At 43.9% G+C, this 24034-nt stretch overlaps 1 protein-coding gene across 1 annotated transcript in view; it reads left to right on the plus strand.

The window, feature by feature from the left end:
- Nucleotides 1-24034, plus strand: part of FRMD3 (FERM domain containing 3) — a gene marked incomplete at its 5' end in the record, with an annotated part of 240885 nt that overhangs the window by 116785 nt on the left and 100066 nt on the right. Inside the window, 2 exons of the mRNA XM_079791284.1 lie at nucleotides 5111-5215; nucleotides 20899-20941. Of these exons, the coding sequence (XP_079647410.1) occupies nucleotides 5111-5215; nucleotides 20899-20941 (148 nt within the window). The remainder of the gene's footprint in view (nucleotides 1-5110; nucleotides 5216-20898; nucleotides 20942-24034) is intronic.

The following is a 24034-nucleotide window of genomic DNA, read 5'->3' on the forward strand; positions in this document are numbered from 1 at the left end:
TCACGGTTTCTTTGTCTTTCTTCCTCAGGGCTCTTTATCCTTCTCCTTGATACTGAAAGCTTCTTGCTATGAGGATGACAGTGTTTTTCTGTCTTCTCAGGGAGTGTAGGGGCTGCCATGGACTTGAGATGGGCACTTGGGTTTTGACTCTCTACCAAAGGGAATGGTTGGGCTAGGCAGCCCCTTGTGTCTTGCCTTTATTTTGTAGCCGGATGCTTACTTTCAGGCAACTGTCTTGTGTGTTTCTTTTTTTCCAATGAGTGTCTATCTTTGATGCTTTTTATTTTTTGGTTTTTAAGTCAGTCATAGCCATACCCTTCCCTTTCCCCAACTTATTAATATTTATTGTGCACAAAAATGCCTTTAATCAATCTAGCCTATATTTCAATTATCTTAGCCACACTTTGCTGATTATTGCTACATAACAGATGTGTATTCAGAATTAGGTACTTGGGCTTCTCTAAGTCTTGGTTTTATCTTTCATGTTGAAAATAGTTGAAGGAAACAAATCAAAGCAACATTTAATTTCTGTGTGATTCCACTGTAGACTCAATCACAAGGGATTCCTGTATTCCTGTTTCCTTTACATTTCTCCACATTTAAACAGCTTTAGTATTTATTTCTTCACTATTTTATAAGGATGCAACTTTCTGAATTTATGTCACAGCCAAACTCAAATACCAGTTACTGTCTGCAGTGGGAAGGAACAATTAACAAAGCAGGGTATCATATGCTATTTAAAATCCAATTATAAAAGCTAATTTTTTTCTCAAGAGATGCTTTGTTTTGGTTAAGGCTGTGGTGCCTACCATAACAAGATGTATGAATTAACACATATGTTTGAATTTTTTTAGCAGAGATTAAAAAGAGCATTTTTATGCTGTTCAACCAAGACACAATCTTTCTTAAATTAACAAATACTGTCCCTCACAATAGAAGCAGAACCATTTTGTTCACCAGTTTCTCATTACTATTTCTTGTTCTTCTGCCCACGAAGGTCAATGGATTGAGTCCCTTAACTCATACAAGAAATGTATGAATTACATGTGCATCCATGGAGGCCGCTGCTTCTCAAGAGAACTCCTGTGAACACAAGGTGCCGGGAAATGGGGCCCTTTGAGCAGGAACCTTTATTATCAGAAAGAGGTCTGGCAGTCCCACTTCTGCTTGTCGAGGGGGTTTCTAGGGGCATAGTGCCAACCCCAGGATGAGCTGTTCCCAGTGTCCCAGGTCTGTGCTCCTGATTTCTGACTATTGCCTGTTGCCCTCATCCTAGTGATCCTCCCTAAAGTCTGGTCTGTGTCAGGTCCTTCTGCATCCCACAGGTCATAGGACTCTTACAGAGCAACTCAAAGCTGTGTCCACTGAGGGTGTCTCCTGGCTTTGAGGATGCTCCCAAGCACTTCAAAAGAAAACTCTTTCAAGGAACCATTTCAAAAGCACCTAGCTTGCCTCAGCTCAAGGTTGAAAACTCAGATTCCTGCAGGGGTTAGGGAGGAGTGGGAAATGGAAGATGTGGAAGATGGTAGGTGGGAGTGTGGTGGGCAGTAGGGTTCACACTCCAGGGGACAGGTAGCTGGGACTGAGCTCCCGCAGACTTTATGGTCATAGTGCACTACAGGTGGTGGGGGACCAGTATAGGGACACACATTTAAGTGTGTGTGGTGAACAGACTGTTTTTATCAACCATGTCAGTACATTTTTGAGACTAGATAGCTTCATTTAGAGATAGCATCAAAAGTCTATGCCTGAGGCACTTTCCTGAGGCATGGCTCATAACATCCTTCTGAGGCCCTGCTCACATATTTATGTCCTACTGTTTCTCATGTCTATAAAATATTATGATTAATAAAACACAACTTAGGTAACAGCTCTAAAGAATTTATATTAGCTGCTTGATTCCGTTGCCCTATTCAGTTGCTGTTGAAACTGCTATCTTATGAGAGAATCAACAGAATGTTGACATAAAAAAGAAGTCCCTATACTTGAAACCTTTGATTACCATTTCTCCCCATAGACCTTGGAGGATTTAGGTGACAGTTGGCTAATTCCACTATGTTTGAGGAACCTCCAATACAAGGACTTAACTGTCTTGCCTGAGGTACCCTGTTAGTTCCCAGACCCCAGGTTTTCCATGAGAGAAAGCAACGCTACATTTTTTTTATTCAGGGACATCCAGTGTGCCGGGCACTGGCTTAAGCAGCAGGACAGGGTGGTAGACAATGGCCTCCACCCTAGAAACCTCAGGAGAAGCAAGTGGAGGTCAAGGGGTAGGAGGTGGGGGCAGAACCAGTGTTCTCCTCCAAGCCCTCCTCTGCAGTGAGGTGTGTGTGTGTGTGTGTGTGTGGGGGGGGGGAGGCTGGCAGCTGGACTTCTGACCTTCACACACCTGTCCCTGAGTGAGCACAACTAACCCTCGGATTGAGCCTGGGTGGCCTTCTGTTTAGTGCAAGACCTGGGTTTAGTGCACAGAAATACCAATAATAAGAACTTAAATGGCTTAAGAACATGGTCCGGATTTCCAGGCAGGAGTGGAACAGAGCAGGATAGAATGTGAGGCTGTGAGCTGGTGCCTTGGCTCAGAGCAGAGACACGAAGCGTCTCGGGATGACGAGGCTGGCTGGCAGCCTGTGGATGCAGGGGCAGTTTGTGTTCTCAAGGTGGGGAAAGACTATTCTTCAACTCAGAAAACTCAAAGGGGAAAGTGGCTTCTGTTTCCCTAGTGACTTCTGGAGACAGGCACAATTTTTGCACTTCTCCAAGGTCGAGGTACTCTCCTAGACCAATGCTGCTCAAACTTGAATGAGCATGTGACTAATCGGAGGATCTTACACTGGGGCGGGGGGGTGGGGGGTGGAGGTGGGGAGAAGGGTTGGGGTGAGGGCATGTGCTGGTTGGTGGGTAGGGAAGGCCGGGGGAAGGTCAATGGGGGAAAAATGAGACATATGTACTACTACTTGCAATACTTTAAATAATAAAATAAAATTTAAAAAAATGCAGGTTAGGTTCAGTAGGTCCAGGGCAGTGCCTGAGATTCTGTTTCTAACAAGCTCCCTCCAGGGGCTGCTGAGCCACTGCTCTGGGGATTGCTGGTCTGCGGGAGGTGCTTTGAGGAATGGACCTAGAACCCACCTGGTGGCCTGGAAGTGGGAACTGGCCTCATTTGCTTTGTGGAAGGCATTGATCCCGGCTTCAGCCACACTTGCACACTGCAGTCGCCACATTGTCTGCAGTGGCATCTCCTTCTCTCAAGGGTCTCAGGTAGTTTAAGGGGATATTGCCAGAGAGTGTGTATTGATTGTTGTGTTTAATTATTAAAAAAGATCTTTGTGGTGCTTTGCAATACATCTTCAGGGCAGAATATTAGTAGTAGCTGTCATGCAAAATCAAGGTCTGCTCAATCCCACCTCACTGCATGGCATTGCCTTGACCTACAGACCTTGTCTCGCATATCGTGGGGGTAGTTCACCATAGTCAATGCTGCAGAAAGCTTTTGACAACCCATCATGAAATGATGAGCTCATGTTATGCCCAGTGATTTGATCCTGCAGCAGCCTCTTTAAAATGGATGGGTTACAGAATAAACCTGTGAAAGGGACTAAATCCATTTGTTGTATTCTGGGCATTGGCTTTAGCTGTCATTAGATATAGTTGGTCATTTGGGCCTCCTGGCTTAAAAACAATTACAGAAATCTAAAAGCGAATTTCCTTTTGATGTTTTGTTACTTTTGGGCTACATCAAATGGGTTCTCTCAGAAAGGAAGTAAAGGCTCAAGGTTCATTGGAAATTAAATTCAGAAGTGATTTCAGGAAAATTGAGGTTTCATTTCACAATCTGAGTTTAAAAGCCCCAGTCTTTTCATTCAATGTGGTGCATCCAAGGCCCGAAAGTGGCTTTTTCATCAGTTTCCCAAACTGATGGTACTACTTTCTAATGAAAAGATAACCATGTAACATAGACCAAACTGATCTTCCAAAATTACTTTTAGTGGATTTGGAGGAGAGGCTCGCTTAATGTTTCTTAATTTATTTTTATAGGTCACATTCCATCCCCAAAACATTCCATGGGTCTGTCAGCAACTTTGATTGAAGCAGAAACTTATCTTATCAAATATCCTGATGAGGGCTTGGAAGAGTCTTTGCTGCTAAAAAGGTTTTGTTGTAATGGTATTTGTCTTAATCAGATTTGGCTGGCTGACACATCTCTAACTCATAGAATTTTAGAAAGAAAAATAATCTAACCAAGTTAGAAATCACCTAGTCCAACCAACTTATTTTACTGCTGAGGAGTTTGCCAAGGTCACCCGGCCTTGTCTTTGAATCCCAGTCCTGAGCTCCCCACAGTCTCCTACAGTGCATTTCTGTGTTGATTTATGGATGTGATAAGATGGCTGTGAGGCCTGTTCTGTCCGATAACATTCATTGTGTTTCTCTGCCTTGTAGACCCTCCCTTCTAGCAGTCTCAGTGGACTCACCAATGCTCTGGCGAGAGGAAGTGGCACAGTAGGAGCCAGGCTCTACAGTTTGGTGTTCTGGATTAAATCCTGCCTTGCTCTATAGATGTTGTGTGACTTTGGGCAAACCACTGAGCCTGTTTGTGCCTCCCTTTCTTCAGATGTGAAATGGAGACCTTTCTCATAGGATAGTGGATGAATGAATACCTACAGAGCAGTTGGAGCAGTCAGGTGCATCATATGTGGTTTTGCAAACTATGGGTTTCCACTAGGTATTGAGTTGTGAAACCAGTGTTATGAATCATAAATGGCATTAGAAAAAATTAAACGGCATATAATAGAATAAGATAGAACAAATTAGAGTGCTTTGCATATGTGATGTTCCTTTGAGGTGTGTTTGTGTGTAATGGCTCATGGTGTTCCTTTGGTTGTGTGTGTGTGTGTGTGTGTGTGTGTGTGTGTGTATGTGTGTGTGTGTGTGTGTGTAATGTATTTCTCACTGCGGATTGTAGGCCAAGTTTGGAAGCCTCAGCTGCAGGAACTGGAGTGAATGGATCCATTTTGCTAAGCACAGGCCTATTGGGGTGAATTGGCACATGTTAGCATGGATGCACCAGGTGAGCTCTGGCTGAAACATCAATGTGTTTCCTTTGCAGAGGGAGACCAAAGGGCAGTTTCTTATTGACCACATCTGCAACTACTACAGCTTGCTGGAGAAGGACTACTTCGGCATTCGTTACGTGGACCCAGAGAAGCAGCGGGTAAGAGCTGACCTCTGTTTGGACACATTTGGGGGAGTCACTCGGGCTGTGGGGTGCTGAAGAGTTTTCTCTCAGAACAATCGTGATGCACTCTTGTTCTCATGTTCTCATGGTTATTGATGGTTGACTACATGAAACCGACCAGCCTGGGGTGTGTGTGTGTGTGTGTGTGTGTGTGTGTGTGTGTGTGTGTGTGTGAGAGAGAGAGAGAGAGAGGGGGGGGGAGGGACTGGCATTGTTCCCACTGGACTGGGTGGGGCAAGAGAAGAGAATACTTACTTAGGCCTTTTCAGGAGTTGCTCCCACCTGGTTGAAGACAAAATGTTCCTGTGCCCTTCAAAACCATGTCTCACTACAAAAAGCTACTGGTACACGGGAGACTGCATAATGGGTACAAGGTTTTCTTTTGGGATAATGAAAACATTTGGAACTTGATAGGTGGTGGCTATACAACATGGTGAATATACAAAATGCCACTGAAATGTACACTTTAATTTTATGCCCCCTCAGTTTAAAAAAGCTTTGGCAGATGAAGGGTTAAGATACTTTGAAAGCTGCTCCTCGGGACCCACTATATTTGACAGCCTTCATTATATTCCTCCTCTTAGACACACCTCTTCTTTCTGGTTTCTGTTGATGCTTAAGCGTGAGCAGGGGAGTCTTGCCTTAGGAGTAATGTACCAGCCTAATTGTGTTCAGGCATGGGATGTGTCAGTCACAGTGATGTATGCTCCTCACATCCAAACGGCCCCAGGAATCTCCACCTCAGCTCCCACTACCTGGGGATTCCCCTTCCACACGGCTGCTGTGGATCCAAGATATGGGTTAGGAGGCTCTGTATCTGCTTGTTACCCTGTCCCACTGCCAATCAGGGCAATCTGGGAAAGGCTCAGCTGGGGGCAGTCAGGGATAGGAGGACAGGACCCCTCAGACTTCTTTAATTTTCTTTCCTTCTTACCAGTGTCCCTGGCCATCTTCCTGTCCCCTTTCACCTCCATAGAACACTACCTGGTCCTTGATTTTGTGTTGACTGACCTAATGCAATGAGAACAATGAGGGAGGAGGAGGTTTGAGGGATAGACTAGATTTTCTCCTGAAACATGGAGAATCTTAATAGGCTCTTGGAGTGCAGTAGGACCTAATCCTATATAATAAAGAGGTAATATGCAAATTGACCATCACTCCAACACAAGATGGCCACCCCATGTGGACACAAGATGGCTGCCACAAGATGGCCAGCAGGGGAGGGCAGTTGTGGGCGATCAGGCCAGCGGGGGAGGGCAGTTGGGAGGGACCAGGCCTGCAAGGGAGGGCATTTGGGGGTGATCAGGCCTGCAGGGGAGGGCAGTTGGGAGGGACCAGGCCAGCAAGGGAGGACACTTAGGGGCGACCAGGTTGGCAAGGCAGGGAAGTTAGGGGTGACCGGGCCAGCAGGGGAGGGCAGTTGGGGGCGACCAGGCCTGCAGGGGAGGGCAGTTAGGGGCAATTGGGTCGGCAGGGAAGCAGTTAGGTGTCAATCAGGCTGGCAGGGGAGTGGTTAGGGGGTGATTAGGCTGGCAGGCAGAAGTGGTTAGGGGCAATCAGGTAGGCAGGCAGGCGGGCAGTTGGGAGCTAGCAATCCTGGATTGTGAGAGGGATCCCAGATTGGAGAGGGTGCAGGCTGGGCTGAGGGACACACGCACCCACCCCACCTCCCCCTGCCATGCACAAATTTCATGCACTGGGCCTCTAGTCTCCTATAAAGGGATACAGTATCGTGGCTTAGGAGAAGGAGGTTTTGCTTTCCTGCAGCACTTGCAGGAACCCTTTAATGGGCCCGGCATTTATCTGAGTGAGAGGAAGGCAGGAGACACTGATGAGGATGTAGGGCTGACATGAGATCACAGAGAGGATTTGTGTGGCATTTACTACTGATTAACAGTGGTTCTCAGACCTGGTTCTGCAACAAAATCCCCTTGGGTGTTTGTGAACAACCTTAGTGTGGACCGTATTCTAGATCTCCCGAATCAGAATCCTGGGTCTAGGGCCAGGCACAGGTATTCTAATACATCCTGAGTCTACTTTTGATACCGCCATCCCAGCTTTGGTCTTCTGTTAGTGTTGGGGACCATGGCATAGAGACACATAGACATAATTTCTAATGGCCTATGAAGATACTATCCTTGTATGGAGAAACAGGCTCAAAGACATTGTTATTCATCCAAGTTCTCACAGCTAGTAAGTGACAAGAGTATTTGAGTTAAGGATTATGGTTTAAACTCTAACCCCTATATGCCAAACAGATTCTGTGCACTATATTAATAATCTAACCACCACTCAAAATAGTTTGGATATGTGTGTGTGCAAAATCCCATTTTAAATTATAAACAGCTAACCTATAGAAGTCATTCTAACTACCATTAGTTGATCATCTATAATGTGCCAGAAATTTTACTCACATAGTCTCTAGTCTTCCCTAAAACATTGTAAGGAAGAGGGAAACTGAGGCACAGAAAGGGTCAGTGGCTTGCCGAAGGCCACGTGGCTAGTAATTGTTGGAGGAAGGATGGGATTTTAACCCACATTCTTTCCATTTCATCTCTCACATGAAAATTGGAAACAGTCTAGATCAGGGATCTGTAACCTTTTCTGTAAAGGAGCATATTGAAAATATTTTCAGCTTTGTGACCTCTGTCGTAATTACTCAATTATTCTTTCAATTATGGAAAGCAGCCATAGATAATATCCAAAGTAATGGATGTGGCTGTGTTCCAAAAAAAAACACCCCTTTTTTCCCAGTAAAGTGTTTTACAAAAAATAGGCGTTTGGCCATAGTTTGCTGACCCATTGCCTAGACAATAACTGGAAATGACTTAAATGCATTAGTCTTTTTCATTTCTCTTGACTCATTGGGGAGATATTGAATAAAACATTAAGAGAAGCGTTTAGAATTGGAACCAGAGATATCAATATGAACTCATGATTTTTTAAAAAACATTCATAGATAGATATAGAAATAAATATAAGTGTGTATATATGTGGGCTAGTACACATACATATATTTATAGGTTCTCTCCCCCGAGATGGCCTACAAGCAGTGACATTGGTTTCTAATACATTCTCCAATAAAAGTAACAAGCTCCTTGCAGAAATGGCTGATTCTAGGGCTGGCATAGGGAAATCACGAGATGACTCTGAAGCATCTTGTGCTGCCAGAAAGTAAGGACGTGCTCATAAAGCTAAAAGGTAGGGCCCTAGGAAAGGCCCAGAGCCAACCTGGAAGAACTTCCAGTGGCCCAACCTGGAACAATAGGAGCAGCAAAAATAAATAACAATAGAATGGAATTATAATCCCTGGAATAAAATAAAGATCCACGAGTCCATAATGATATAAACAAGATAACTGAATAAATAAAAAGAGGGAGAAGGGGCAGCTCGTCCTTACAGAAGAATTGCAATTAATAAATGTACAAGGAATGATAGAAATAGGAAACTGGTGTTAGAACACCACAACCATAATTGTTGTGGGCAAGGTCTATGGATGAATGCTAAAATTAGTGGACAAAAGCTTGAGAAACTTGTTTCAAAGAATCTGCCTTCCCTCATATTTGTTAATAACAAGGGGAAAAAGGTAACTCTACAGTGGAGAAACCTGGCAGACAACATTTTAACCAAGCTATCAAGGCTAACATCTCCAGTAAAAAGATGTACCAACAGCACCTACTCCTGATACCATGCACTGGGAAGGGCACAGTCTCTACAATGTTCTTCCCAAGAGTGCATAACCTCATTCAAACTCTGAGAAAACATCAGACAAGCTAAAGTGAGAGACAGTCTCCAAAGTGACTTACCAATATTCTTCAAAAGTGTTAAGGTCATGAAAGGCAAGGAAAGATGGGAAAACTCACAGTTTAGAGCGATGCCTCTAAGGCAAGGTTGGGTCTAGGATTAGATTCTGGAACAGAGACAAGTGTCAGTAGTGAGAAAATTGGTTTAAGTCTGCACTTTAGTTAATGGTATTGTGTTAACATTAGTTTTAAAATTTTGACTATTGTACTGTGGTTATATAAGATGCTAACATTGGGGAAGATGGGTGAAAGTTATACCATCTTTGCAAGTTTTCCATCTGTCTGAAATTATTTTTTTAAGTTAAAAAAGACAAGTCGTTAGGTTAATGTGCTTCATTGTTCTTTATATTTTGACTTGGTTTAGTTTATTTTTTAGTTCAGACGTGGGTAGTAGATTAGTGGAAAAAATGTGGATCATGACCCCCAAAACAAACTGTCTTAGGGGGCTGTCTGAATAGTTCTGTTTTCCCCCTGCACCACACAACTATTATATAGCCTTTTGATTTTGAGGTTACAATGTGAGCATAGCTTCCACATAGGTTTCTGAGCAGTTGCTGCACAAAAGTGCATAGACTTTGCACTCAGAAAGATATGAATTGAATCACATCTCTGCTGGTTAATCAGCTGTGTGATGTTGATCAAGTTACTGAGCCTCTCTCTCTGTCCTGATTGTTAAAACAGATAACAATACCTACATGTAGGGTTGATATGAGAATTAGAGAAAAGATATGCAAATGTTTAATAAATGATATATCCTGAGTACATGGTATGTTATTTTTATTAATTACTATTATTACTATGTATTGGCTAGGTGAGGCAATTGCATGAGGAAATGCCATGATTAACAAGTTAAAACCTAGAAATGCTAATAACTTCACTTAAAGGCAGGATGGCCATTATGATCTTTGGGAGAGATGAGGGAAAGTGAGCCTTGGCTCATTAGAAAAATGGGCTCAAAGGAACAGACACCCTGATATGGGAGTTTTAAGCAGAAATTGATTGACCAGCATTTTTTTAAAGCAGCTCATGTACTTCTTCTCAATGGAAAATAAAAAACAATGAATTATTTGGATAGAAAACTAGTCAACAGAGAAAATCTGATTAGTTAGAAAAGCTGAAATGGAACTTACCTCTGCTGTGGGAGTTGGTGGTTTGCCTACAAGCCTTCACAACTTAGTTTATGGAAAACCATTGTGGAATATTTTAATATTTAGCACTCTCACATTTGGAACACCATATGTTTGACAAGATGTCTCATGCACCATATGCTCTGAGAGGGGTGAGGACTGGGTCAGTAAATGGTGACTATCTTTTTCTCTTTTAATGCTAAGGACCCAGAATTTCCATTATTTAAAAAAAAATTAAATTTGAGGTAGGGAGGGGCAGATTGAATACTGGTCAATAAAAATCCCCTTGAGTTTCCATCACATTTGTCTTCTGAAGAACGCATATCATCTTAGTTGCAGATGATTAGAGAAAGGGTGTATGGTATTCTCTTCATTTTACTGTTGAGAAAGCTGGGACTTTAAGTCTAGAAGTCTTGGAAGAAATAATTCCAGAAGAAAAAGTTAGTACTTGGCTTAAGTCCAGGTATTTTCTTCTTAAATGTAGCAAATTCCTTCCATCACTTCTGCTCAGGAGTTTGAATAACTTCTCTTTAGAAAGTTGAAGTTTTGAAATAGTTGGATTTCATAATTCCAAGTTTCTATGGACCTTGCTCTGAATTTCTTTTTCTCCTCGTTCGTTCACCCTTTCCTTTTTCCCCATACTCAGTGCCTTAGAACTGAGGATCCCACCCTCAGTCCAGCCAGAGGAGGACTGTCTTGGTTGTAGGTAGTTGGTTACAGTCTACAGGCAGATTGGACCCAGTGCTTTTGATTTTAGCTTTCCCATTTTTAAACATGTTTAACCCACTTACATCAGTGTCACTCAAGATGACAAATTCACTTTGGAAATCCACACTCCTTGGACAATCTCCTCAAGTACCCTGTGTTAGGACATGCTTTCTGATAAGCATGACCTGGGAAACCATGGATGCAAGGACATGCTGAACCCACAACTCCCTCCCCAAACAGAGCTGACCCTGAGGTTTTCATGTTGGCAGCCAGAAAGGACTAGGAAGCCTATTGGTGAGTTTCCTTTCTAATGGGAAAAGGCCTTTTCTGGGTTAGAGCAGTGTGCTTTTTCTAGAGTTACTTTTGGGAAAGACATGGAATGGCATAAAAACAGGCCCAGTGATTTGAGGTTTCACTCTGGGGATGGTGCCAAGAAGCCAGACAGCATTATTTCCCTCCAGCTGCTCCTGCCATTGAAAGGCTGCTCTCTGCTCCCTGGGACAATTGCTTCCCAGACTCTTGTAACTAGGAGTGAGAGTGGTGCCTGGGATTCAGGGCAGCCCTGCACTGAAAAGGGTTGGACTGCTGCCTCAAGTCACTGGTCATGAATTTCTCTGCTTAGCGAGTCCTCTTTTGTTTTTAAGTTTCAGGAGGTATTAAACAATCAAGACTGATTAGAAACCTGTTTTGGGAGGGCTATGGATTAGTAACTTGGCTTTGTGGGAAGGACTTGGGGCACTCAAGTTACAAGGAACAAAGCGCTATCACAGTAGCTTGAAAGTTGGATATACTGGCTAGTGTTTCAGTTGTGGCCCAGGGTATGGGCACTGCCAGATTTGGGGAAATTGTCATATTCCTTCAGCAGAAAGCAGAATTTGGTGCTAAACTAAAATGATTGCTCATAATCAACTCTGTCTATACCTGACACCCTCACTTGGAAAGGGTGGGATGCCTGATACAGACAGGTTGCAGTCTGGAGTCACTTAGCTAACTGGGATGTCATAATTTTAGTGGATGGAGGAGCAAACATGTGAACTGGTTATCTTATTTGGGCCAAAAGATAGACATGAGAATAAGTGGGGCTGGGAAAATGCCATTTTATCTCTGTTTTGAGTTAGGGAAAAAGAGGTTACCCAAGGCAGGATGGTCTCCCTTCTTGGTGGTGAGAATCTCCTGGGCTTGGTTTAGATGAAGACAGAAATTAATTAGGGAGATAACGGTTAAGTGTCATCATTAGTGAGAGAAGCGCTTGCCAGAGGCAAGAAGTCCAGCAGGCAAGAACATCAGAGCTGACCAGAGACTAGCAGGTCTGACAGTTTCAAAATAGCTTTAAATATAATTTTTAAGTCAAGCTGGAAAAAAGACTAGACTGTAACTAGGATGTATAACGTGGAGGAATAAAAACAGTGTAGGTTAGGAAGTGACAATCTGAAGCAGACTTCTATTTCTTTTCACTCATGCTCTAGCAGATCTTCCAAAGTTTCAGTTGTAATTGTGTGTTAGATGCATGGAGATTAATAATGAGCATATTAGCTTGGGCTGCTAAGAGAAAACACCATAGACGGGGTAGCTTAAAAGGACATTTATTTCTCACATTTCTAGAGGCTGGGAAGTACAAGATCAAAGTGAAGACAGATTTGTATCCTGGTAAGGACTTTCTTTCTGGCTTACAGACAGCGCCCTTCTCCCTGTGTCCTTAGAAGTCACTGGGGGTGAGGTGGTGGGACAGGAAACAAGAGCTTATACTCTGATCTCTCTTCCTCTTTCTTAAAAGGGCACTAATACCATCGTAGGATCCCCACCCTAAGGACTTATTTTAAACCTAATCACCTGCCAAAGACCACCCACCTCTAAATATATCACACTGGGGTTTAGGCTTTTACATGTGAATTTTAGGGGGATCACAAACATTCAGTTCATATCAAGGAGTGGGAGTTCTAGGTATCTCTTGATGTGTAACGAATCTCCCCAAAATTCAGTGGCTCAAAACAACACAATGTTATTGTATCTCAGGATTTTGTGGGTCAGGAATTTGAGCAGGGCTCAGCTGGGTGATTATTCTGCCCCACATGGTATTGCCGAGGCTCCCTCAGTAACATTCAGCTGGTGGCTAGTCTGACCTGGGGGTCTCACACATCTTCAGATGAGATCTGGCACATTCAGGGTGGTATGGCCACAGACCAGCACCTCTTCATATGCCTGGTGCCTTGATGAGGCTGGAGAGTGGGGCGTGGGGAGGCGGGGGGGGGGGGGGGCGCTCCCTGTGCATGTGGTTTTGGGGCCTTTCCACATGGCCTGTCCAGCAGGGTGTTTGAACTTCCTACATGGCCACTTTGGGCTCCAAGTGCAAATGGAACCACTTACCAGATAAACTGTAAAAGAGAGTGGATTTTGGGGAGAGGTGGTGAGTTTTGGACATATTAAGTTTGGGCTGCCTGTGAGATGCTGAGGTGGTGATGTTCAGTTGGGTCTGAAGCTAAATGAAGAGGGTTAGGCCACAGATAGAGACTTGGGAACCCCTGAGGCCTTCAGTACTTCAAAGGCCTGAGAATAGATCAAAGAGATGAGGAAGAGAGTGTAGAGGGAGAGGAGAATCTGAAAGCTAAACAATATCCATAGTTTAAAGGATGGTCCAGAAGGAGAAACCTGCAAAGGAGACTGGCCAGGATCATACAGAGAAGGAAGAATAGAATGAGGAGAGAGAATAGAGAGACATCAGGGTAGTTATTCACTTGATAAAGGGGAATGGTTCCAGTTTCAAACATCAAGAAGGAAGGAGGATCAGAGGACACTATTGCCAAGAGCTTTGACACCAGGAAGACTGAGACAAATCCTGTCCCTGTCACTTGCTGGTTGTATGACTTTGAGCAAGCTCTTTAACCCAGTCTCAATTTTTAATCTGAAAAATGGGGATACTATTAGTACCTATGCTATAGGGTTGTTCTTTAAATGCATTATTTGATATTATCAACATATGTCACCAGTCTTTTTACTCTTCTATGCTTTAAAGCATTTGTGAAGGTCCATGGATCTAGCAACTAAGAGACCTTTGACCTTGGAACAGTTGGGTGACACTCTTAAATTTATATGGCTTGAAAGCAAATGTTACAAATTCCATTGTAATAAGCTTGAAGGAATTGTATAATTTCCTTATGATTGCATTTGGTTTCCTAGTGCACTTTAAATAAACAGCAGTGAATGTTTTATAACCACTACTACTATTTTTTTCTTGAAGTGTACATTAAAGACTTCTTGGATGTAGAGCCAGGGATTGGAACACAAAGGTCAGGCTGCTCCTCTCCCCATCCATTTTTGTAAATAAAGTTTTATTGGAACACACCACTTCTATTTACTTATGAGTTATCTGTGGCTGCTTTCATGCACCAGTAGCAGAGTTGAGTAGTTCTGACAGAGATCACATGGACCACAAAGCTTAAAACATTTATTGTCTGGTCCTTTAGAAAAATAAAGATGCTTAATGCTTTCCTAGGCTTCCTGTTTCCGGTTGTGTTTCTTACAGTATTTCTTCTCCTGGTTATTGCTTCTATGTTGCTTATCACTGAGAATCTAGAATACAGAAGTATTTATGGCTGAAAGAGTAAAACACACTACACAAAAGCAATGAAGGGTTTTTTCTTTTTTTTACACAGACTGACTTCCAAAAGGACAATAACTTTCGAGTGTGCCTGATCTACAGATGTTGTTGCAGTGTGTAGTAGGTTTTATTGAACTGGAGTGGAAACCATTGTTACTGGAGCTAAATAACCAGGCCTAGCTCTTAACTTTTCTATGCAGAGCACTTTTAGGGCTGCATTCATTCAGATGGGCATTCTTCCCCCCGCCCCCCCGCCCAACACCACCACCCCAGTAAAGCCACAGGACCCAGAAATGGCATGAACTGGCTAGATAACGCAGAGACTGAGTTACTTGGGGCTTTGTCCAGCTGTAATGTGAGAATCAGGCCATCTTTTCAGGGCTATGATGAGAAGTGGTCAGTTTTGAATCTGGTTACTCCTGAGGGAAGAAAGAATCTCTTTTTTTGGGGGGGAGAGGTGGGGGGATCCACATTCATTCTTGTTTAAAGCCCCATTGGTTCTTTACTACATTTCTTTGGGCTAGAGATTACTCTTGTCTACGACACCAAGGGTTTTGAGAAAGATAACAGAGAGGTGTGTAATTTATTCTGTAATCATTGGCTAAATCAGTTTCAACCAGAAGCCTAACATTTGAAGATAACTGATATTGTTTACTTTTGGGAGTGTGTGTGTGTGTGTGTGTGTGTGTGTGTGTGTGTATGCAGCTACTGAATTAAAAATCAATCTACTTAGTCACAAATACCACTTCACACCTATCTTCTTTTTCCTCAAGACAAAATTAGAAAGTACAAAAGAAATGCATTATTTCTATGAAAGGGTAGAGAAAAACAATCTCTTAGGGCTAAGCACAGCTGGGCCTAGACAAATTAAAAAGAAACACTTGATGGCAACATTCTCATCCTTCAGGTTCATAGAATGTGGAATATGAGAGCTGAAGGAACCTTAGGGTCCCCCTGCCCCCCAAGATCACAGGTAAGGAAATCAGGCCTGGAGGCTTTATCTTTCTGCTTTCCACCCCTCTGTGGCTTCCTCCCACTCCTTTTTCTTCAAGCTGCTGTCAATCAAAATAAATTTCTTTTAAGAAATGACTTGAAATGTGATCAGGCTATATTGTCAAAACTAAAAACCTGGTAAACTCGGACATCTCACAGGGGACTTGCAGTGAGCAGGGTTCAAACCAAAAACAAAAGGAATAAACCTCCAAGGGAAGGATCTTAACTATCATGGAGGGCAGTTTCTGGTGGAGAGTAAGGGAGACTGTCTTAGGTCCAGTCCCCAGAAAACAGATCCTGAGATGAAAATTCCAGGTTTGTTAGGAAATATTCCTAGGAAAAGACTTGTAGGAGAGTTGGGGATGGGAAGGGATGGGGAATACAGGGAGGCCCTGAGAGAGTGGGGTGTCAGGCAGTCGTGCAGAGGGGATGTGGGCTCAGTCCCACAGAGGAGCTCTGGGGTAGTGTAGGTCGTGCCTGAGAGTTGTCCTGGCCACTGGGTGAAGGGGCAGACGTACTATCCTTCCACAGATGTCGGGTATTAAAGAGCTGCCCTGCTGTGGGGTGGGTGTGAGTGGGGAGCTCAGTTCTCTACCTGGCAGTGGACTCCAGTAACCCGAGGGAGTCGGACGATTGTGTAACTAAAGGGAGAGCTACCTGAGGGGACCTGGGCACAGCCCTGTCAGAGCCCTGACAGCAGACACCTTCCTGACACCTTCAGATCACACTGGGGCGCATCCTCCAGTGCCGCTCGCTCCCTGAGCTCATTAGGTACAATCAGTGATTGGGTCTCAGCTTCTGCAGTCTTTGGAATTGTGATTCTAAATGAGAGCCGAGGAAAGGAAGGTTTCCGTTGCAGTGAACCAAGCACAAATTCAGATTTTGGGTTGGCACACTTTCGTTTCTGCCTCTCTTAGGGAATATCAGTTTCCAGGAAGAAAACAAAAGAGCATATATTCCAAGCAGCAAGAGAAAGGAAAATAGAAATACATGTTCTAAGGCTTATCTCCAATGATCATGGTGGTTATTTTCTGCCAGACTTGACTTCATTACCCAACTCATGACTAAAAGGAAGAATGAAGAAAGGGGGAATATTCTATTCATGTAAAACAGGGAAGATGGGGTGAGGGTGAGAGAGGAAGAGAATGACAAAGATGGGCTCATCAAGGGGGGGGCAGTGTACCAGCTTAGGGGGCTCTCTCAGTGAATGTGAAGAAATGGGGATGGGTGGTGTGTAACTGAGGCTTCACTATGCCCCACGCTCTGTTCTAAGAGCTTCTTAATGAATTACCCTTTAAGCTTCACAATGCTGCTGTAAGTGAGGAAACAGAGGAATTGGTCTGAGGTCACACCACTGGTAAGTGGCAGAGCTGGGGTTCGAATCCAGGCCTGCTGGCTTCCGAGTTAGACCACAGTGTCAGCCCCGGGAGCTTAGCTGGACTCAGCATCTGCCTGTTACGTATGAAATGCTTTCTCTTGAGGCTAAATGACATGAAATCCACCTTTATCCTCTGAGTAGAGCTTATCTTTCTTTCCTCCTTTTTTTAAACATTGATTTTTAAATTATTCATGGAATGTACCAATAACATTTAAAAAGTTTGAGTTAAAACATCACAGAAAAAAATGTAAGTCATTATTTCTTTTGATCAACACCCCCAAATTCCTGTTCCCTCCCTGTTAACCCACTCTCACTGGTATCAGTTCAACGTATATCATTTCAGATATTTAAAAAAATTTAGATGCTTATTACGTATTCTTTTAAAATATATGATAGTGTCTTGACCCTTTTATTTAAAAAGAAAACACATGAATTGTATGATACCACACTTTAGAGGTTTCCCAACTTTCTTGGCTTATGGCTTTCTTAGCGTCTTAGTAATGTTTCCTACTCCTCCATGGCAGACACAGCCAATTGACCATGGCCCTCCTCACCGAGCCTTCACCCTCCTCTCCCCCTCCTCCCCTCTGTCTCAGAACCCTTCTCAGAGCCCTGGGAGATCACCCTGACTAACCGGGGTGGGCACACAAAGTGAAACTTACCTATCATCCCTGGAGGCAGAGAAAAGGTGGAGAGGTAGGTTGACCTTAGGCTGAGGAGGGCCAAGGGGTTCAAAGGATGACAGGCAAAGAGAATTCAGAAAACATGTTTATATTTCAGGCTTTATTGGCAAAATGACTGGTGATTTTCCCCTGTGAAATAATAGCAATAGGTATTGATCTCTGGCTGCTGTGATTTGTTTTCTTGCCTTAGTTCTAAGCTATTCTGTTTATTTCTAGGAAAGTAATTTCATCACCAGACACCCCTTTTATTATTCTCCACGAGTCCCATGTATTGGAAGACGTTGGTCTATCAATTAAACTGCACTTAAGTAACAGCAACAGCATCAGCAAACAAGCATTTATTGTTTTCCACATGCCAGCCACTGTTTAAGTGTCTTATGTTTAATACATTTTAAAATGCTTGCAAGGTAGATACTATTACTATTCCCATTTTATAGTTGTTGAAATTGAGACACAGAGAGGTTAAACATTTTTTGCATAAGGTTATATAGCCAGTAAGTGGTAAAATCAATACATTTTCCACTCATCCATTGTAATGCTATAAAGAACAAACATTATTTCTGCTTAGAAGGAGATAATAAAAAGTAGAATAGTGGTTTCCAGGGGCTGGGAGGAAGGCGCGGAATGGAGAGTTATTGTTTAATAGGCACAGAGTTAAAATTTTACAAGATAGAAAAAGTCCTGGAGATGGATGGTGGTGATGGTAGCACACCATTATGAATGCATTAAATACCACTAAATTGTACACTTTAAAATGGTTACAATGGTTATGTATATTTTACCACAATAAGAAAATTGGGGAAAGGGAAGATAACCAGGGTTTCCAAAATGAGGTGATATAATTTTGGCCATATGCAACGAAGCTTGCTATTCTAGCTTGTGCAATGTATCTGGTGATTTTCTGTTAGAGTCTTCGTGAAAAGACGCCCATTCTTTTTTTGTTTGTTCATCATCACCTGAGGATGTTTTTTTCCATAGATTGTTAGAGGAGGGAGGGGGAAAGTGAGAGAGAAACATCGATGTGAACAAGACACATAGATTGGTTGCTTCCTGCCCCGACTGGGGCTGGGGATTGAACCTGTAACCCAAGTACATGCCCTTGACCAGGAATCGAACCCAGGCTGACACTCTAACCACCAAACGTCGGCCAGAGCACTACTCTTGTTTTTGAAGGCCACAGAGCTCTCATACTCTGGATTGGAAACTCCTGATTTGACCACTCAATTTTTCAGTTCCTGGTGAAAGAGAACATTTCATTGTGGAGAATGATACATTTTAGAGTGAACTGATCCATCGGGAGGCTGCACAGCCAAGGCCGAGGGCCTTGCTCTGGAATTCCACTGCACACTGCCCTCCCCAGTTATTCGCTGGGTGACCTTAGGCAAGCTGTTTAACTCCTGAGCCCCAGATGTCTCATCTGTAAATGGAGTGGTAGTGATGGTCCGTGGAGACTCTTAGAAGAGTACCTGGCACTTAGTAAGCACTCAGCAAATGCTATCTCTTGTTAAACCTTATCGTTTTGTATTACATCAAGCAATAGTGATAATGCAGAACCTTGAGGCTTCTGGATGACACAATGAGAGAGAAGTGTAAGCACTCAACTGATAAGTGTCCCCCTTCCTCTCCTGTGTCAAACAGGGTTGGGGGGGGACCCAGAGTGGGGACTCCCAGACCTCTTGGTGGATACCCAGTGGCAACGCCTTTATTGTCTTCATAAATTATCTTACCTTATAATAGACAAATATGCAAATTGACCGCACCTTCGATACGCCCAAGCCACGCCCACCAACCACGCCCACCAGGAAACCGTTGCAGGGACGTTGGGGTGTGGCGGAGCCCAAGGCCTGGAAAGCCGCCTGAGGCTTACCCGGCCTTGAGCACCAGCGGGGAGCCTGCACGGATAGCAGGCAACGACCAGGGGGTCGGCTCCTGCAATCGGTAGCAGGGACGCTGGGTGCGGCCGAGCCCAAGGCCGGGAAAGCCGCCCGAGGCTTACCCGGCCTTGGGCACCAGAGGGGAGCCTGCACCGATCGCAGGAAACCACTGGGGGTCGGCTCCTGCGATCGGTAGCAGGGACGCTGGGTGCAGCCGAGCCCAAGGCCGGGAAAGCCGCCCGAGGCTTTCCCGGCCTTGGGCACCAGCGGGGAGCCTGCACGGATCGCAGGAAACCACTGGGGGTCAGCTCCTGCGATCCTTAGCAGGGATGTTGGGTGTGGCCGAGCCCAAGGCCACTGCCCGGGGCCAAGCCCCGACCCTGAAAAAGGCAGAAGGCGGTGGCCACAGCCAAGGCCTGGGTCCCCAGTGCCGGCAGAAAACTGGTGCAGGCAGCCAGGTGAATGAAGGTCTATTGCACGAATCTTCGTGCAAACGGGCTACTAGTAGGTGTATAAAGTGATGTTTCCTAACATTCCCTAAGTGGCTTCAGGGACATCATGTGATATCAAAAGCTGCCCAGATCTCAACATGTTGAAGTGACCATCACACATGTGTGGAGAGAGCTGGCCACTGGGTCCAGCATCAAGTCTGCTTCAGATGCCTGCCCAGGTCTTTGAGCTCCTTTGTTTTGTGAGGGAGCTGATTTTCCTTCATGATGACCACAGGCCTCTGAAATGAGATATTAAAAAGCATTTGTGCCGAAACCGGTTTGGCTCAATGGATAGAGCGTCGGTCTGCGGACTGAAGGGTCCCGGGTTCGATTCCGGTCAAGGGCATGTACATTGGCTGCGGGCACATTCCTGGTGGGGGGTGTGCAGGAGGCAGCTGGTCGATGATTCTCTCTCATCAATGTTTCTAGCTCTCTATCCCTCTCCCTTCCTCTCTGTAAAAAATCAATAAAATATATTTAAAAAAAAATAAATAAAAAGCATTTGTTCCTCCCTACCGCAAAGAAGAATCGGCTCTGTGCATGACGGGGCTGATGCTGGCTTGGCCCACTGGTAACCCGAGCGGAGGCTGCCTCAAGGAAGGTGGGGGGCAGGGTGCTGATGCTGTCTTGGATTGTGACTCTGAGGTCAATGATGTCCAAGATGTTCAAGTCTTTAGCCATCTCTGGTTTTCCTAGAGCAATGGAGCTCAAAGGATCACCGAGGAGTCAACTAGAGCCACTTCGCTTTCTTGCCCTTCTCCCCTAGCAACTGTGTGACTCAAACACTGCTCAGCAAGTATTAATTCTCTGCAGTTTATACCCTTGCCTATGGTGGTATTGTTGCCGAATTGTTCATGTGGGTCTTCAGAGGTGGAACCCTGAGGAATATCTATAGGAGCCAAGGCTGTACTTTGGAAAAAGATTATCTTTATTAAATTCCTTTTAGTTATTAAGTATGCATCATATGGTCCAGCCATTTGACCCACAATCTCTTTTTTTCTCCCCAGCACTGGCTTGAACCTAACAAGTCCATCTCCAAGCAAATGAAATGTAAGTGTCAACCTGTGGGTTCACCTTTGCTATGAAGTGTCCAAAGACAGATTCTGTTTCTTGACAGAGTTTTTCCTGCCAGGGAAGAAACTGCTTCAGTTGAAGAGCTGTGGGTGGGCGGGGCTTCTCTCTCCCAGGGAGAGCTGTGTGGCCTCTCTCTCATTTGCTGGCCTTGGGCCTCTTTGCAGTCACTATTCCCATAGCCCCCTGTGTCTCTCCCTCTCCACCAGCTTACCCCCATGTTCCATATTCGCACAGGGGAATTGGATTAGATGGTTAAATATCTGTTATACATAATCACCAGGTGCCTGGTTCCTTCTGGTTGTGGGGTTGCTAGTAAATGGTTCAGGGTGGGAGATGCAGTTTTGGGGGGCGTATTTTGAAACTAAAATCTTGCTATATTGTTACTGAAGAGTGTGTTGTGCCTTTCCACCCCTCAGACTCCCTAATATAAATATTTTTCCCCCCGAGTAATTGATTGCAAGCTCTGGTGTTCTGACCTGCCCTTTTAAATATTTTTATTTTTTCCCCTGATGAACTCTGGGAGAAGTCCCTTTGGAAAACCTTTCTCTGAGGCGTTGTGACGAGGGTGTTGACTAGTGGTCCTGGGTGGGCATGGTGTTTTGTCTGGTCCCCCCTGCCAGGCTGCAGTCACCCTGCTTTTATTTATGGTTTGGAGGAGAGCTTCTGAAATGCACCTCATAGATTCACGGCCGGCCCTGAAATCCATTTATCCCTCCATGCCGACTTTCCCACGGCCCTGAAACGTAGGCGATCAATCAGCTTCTCATTGGAGATCAGGTTAGCACATATTATGTCACTTGTCATCATTCAGGGATGCTTTTCTTTTTCCAAATAGGAAGAAATTATTCTGGGCAGGGTTTTGAGTGGGAGAAGGAAGAGACTGAACGTGGATGGCACTCTGGCAACCAACAAATTTATTCCTAGTTCTCTTTTCCCCCCTCCCTCTCTCTCCATTCTCTTGGTTCCCCTCCCCTCTCCCATCTCTGAAGAGCAAACTGGCCAGTGCAGGAAAGACAGCCAGACAGCTAGCCACCATGGCTGTTGTGAGCAATGGGTGCTGCAGGGAGATGGCGGGAAAGATGTGTGAGATGAAAATGGACAGCAGTGAGCCTGGGAGGTCCAGAGAGGTCAGGCTGTGGGGTGAGGCTGGAAGAGAGTTGAGACAAGCATCTGATAAGAAGTAGCAGGGCAGAGGTACCAGGAAGCTCTGTATAGAATGACTCGCAGGATAATGAGAATGAACAAACATGTCTGAGAAAAAAAAAAAATAGCCGATGCCTAGCTTTTATCCCTTAACTACAAGTTTTCATATTTTTGTTTACATAGTTTAAAATATTTAGACAATTTCCCAGGAAAACTTACTTATAGTACGTTGTTCTTTGACTTTGGTTCTTAAATGTCATGAAATATGTTCCTTAGGCTGCACACAATTTTGAAATATAAATCTGTCTCTAAGGTAAGATGCATTTCAACACTTAATAGAAGAAAACATTTAAAACTTGTGAAGAATTTGCTGCTAAAGAGCTTTGTCTCTGCCATTAGTAAATCTGAACGAACAACTGAAAATTCATAGTGTTTTACAAAAGTGGTATGAAGATTAACATATGATTACTGACCCCTGCCAATCTAGTGACGAGTGGCATCTGGATCTGGAAAAAGAGTTGTGTAAAATTCAGCACGTAAGCCTGACACAGTGGCTCACTGCTTCTGGGAACCAGCAAGGGTCTTCTCACTCCTCACCCAGTCCTCTGTTGTATTAAGGACATCAGTGAAGAAACTTGGCGTCATTTTCTCAAGATCACAAACCTGGTTTTGTTGTTGTTGTTGATGTCTGTTATGTCAAGAATTTCTGTGCTCTAATCCATATGTCCTGGAACATGAACTTTAATGTAAATTAGAAAAAAAATTAGGGCTTATAAAATGTGAACTCTGAGAAACTGGGTCCAACCCCTGAGACTCATTCATGAATTTACCAAAAGGTTCTTGTTGCAGAACCCAGACAGCTTCCAGCGTGGGAGTGGGCATGCCTTTTATACTCTGAGTAGGCAGCGCGGGCACAGCTCCTTGGAAGAACGGTTTCTCCCATTCCTCTCCCTCACTAGAGTGATGCCTGACTTTCAGGTCCTTTGCCCTGACCTGATGAAGATCCCTCTGTGGCGTTCCCACAGGCTGGCAGAAGTTCAGCTGTCCTGATTAGCACACACTTAGCAGAGGCATTACTCTTATTTCTTACTAGGGTTTTTAAAAAATCACTTTTAATAATATCATGCTCGTGTTTTTTTCCAACTGTTCAGAAAAGTTTAAAATGAAAACCGTATTTTCTTTCTCCTCCCCATTATATCTCCCCAATAAATAACTGTTGTTACCAGTGTTTTATATATCCCTCTAGGAATTTTTTTGTTATATAAGCTCAACATATGAAAGGCCTTTTATCAACACAAACAAGATAAATCTCTATATTATTCTTCACCTTGTTTTCTTTTTTTAAAAAATATTTTTATTGATTTTAGAAAGGAAGGGAGAGGAAGAGAGAGATAGAAACATCAATAACGAGAGAGAATCATTGATTGGCTGCCTCCTGCATGCCCCCCACTGGGGATTGAGCCCACAACTTGGACATGTGCTCTTGACTGGAATCAAACCCAGGACCCTTCAGTCCACAGGCCGATGTTCTATCCACTGAACCAAATCGGCTAGGGCTTAAATAATATATATATATATATATATATATATATATATATATATATATATATATATATTTTCTTTTTAATTTCTTTATTGATTACGGTGTTACATATGTGTCCTTATTCCCCCATTACCCCCTCTATACCCCCCCTCATGCCCTCATCCCCCTGTTGTCTGTGTCCATTGGTTACGCTTATATGCATGCATACAAGTCCTTTGGTTGATCTCTCCCCCTTACCCCCACCCTTACCTACCTTTCCTCTGAGGTTTAATGGTCTGATCGATGTTTCTCTGTCTCTGGATCAATTTTTGTTCATCAATTATGTTGTTCATTATATTCTATAAATGAGTGAGATCATGTGATATTTATCTTTCTCTGCCTGG

Source organism: Cnephaeus nilssonii (assembly GCF_951640355.1).
Source record: "Cnephaeus nilssonii genome assembly, chromosome: 14".
In the NCBI taxonomy this organism is placed as follows: domain Eukaryota; kingdom Metazoa; phylum Chordata; class Mammalia; order Chiroptera; family Vespertilionidae; genus Cnephaeus; species Cnephaeus nilssonii.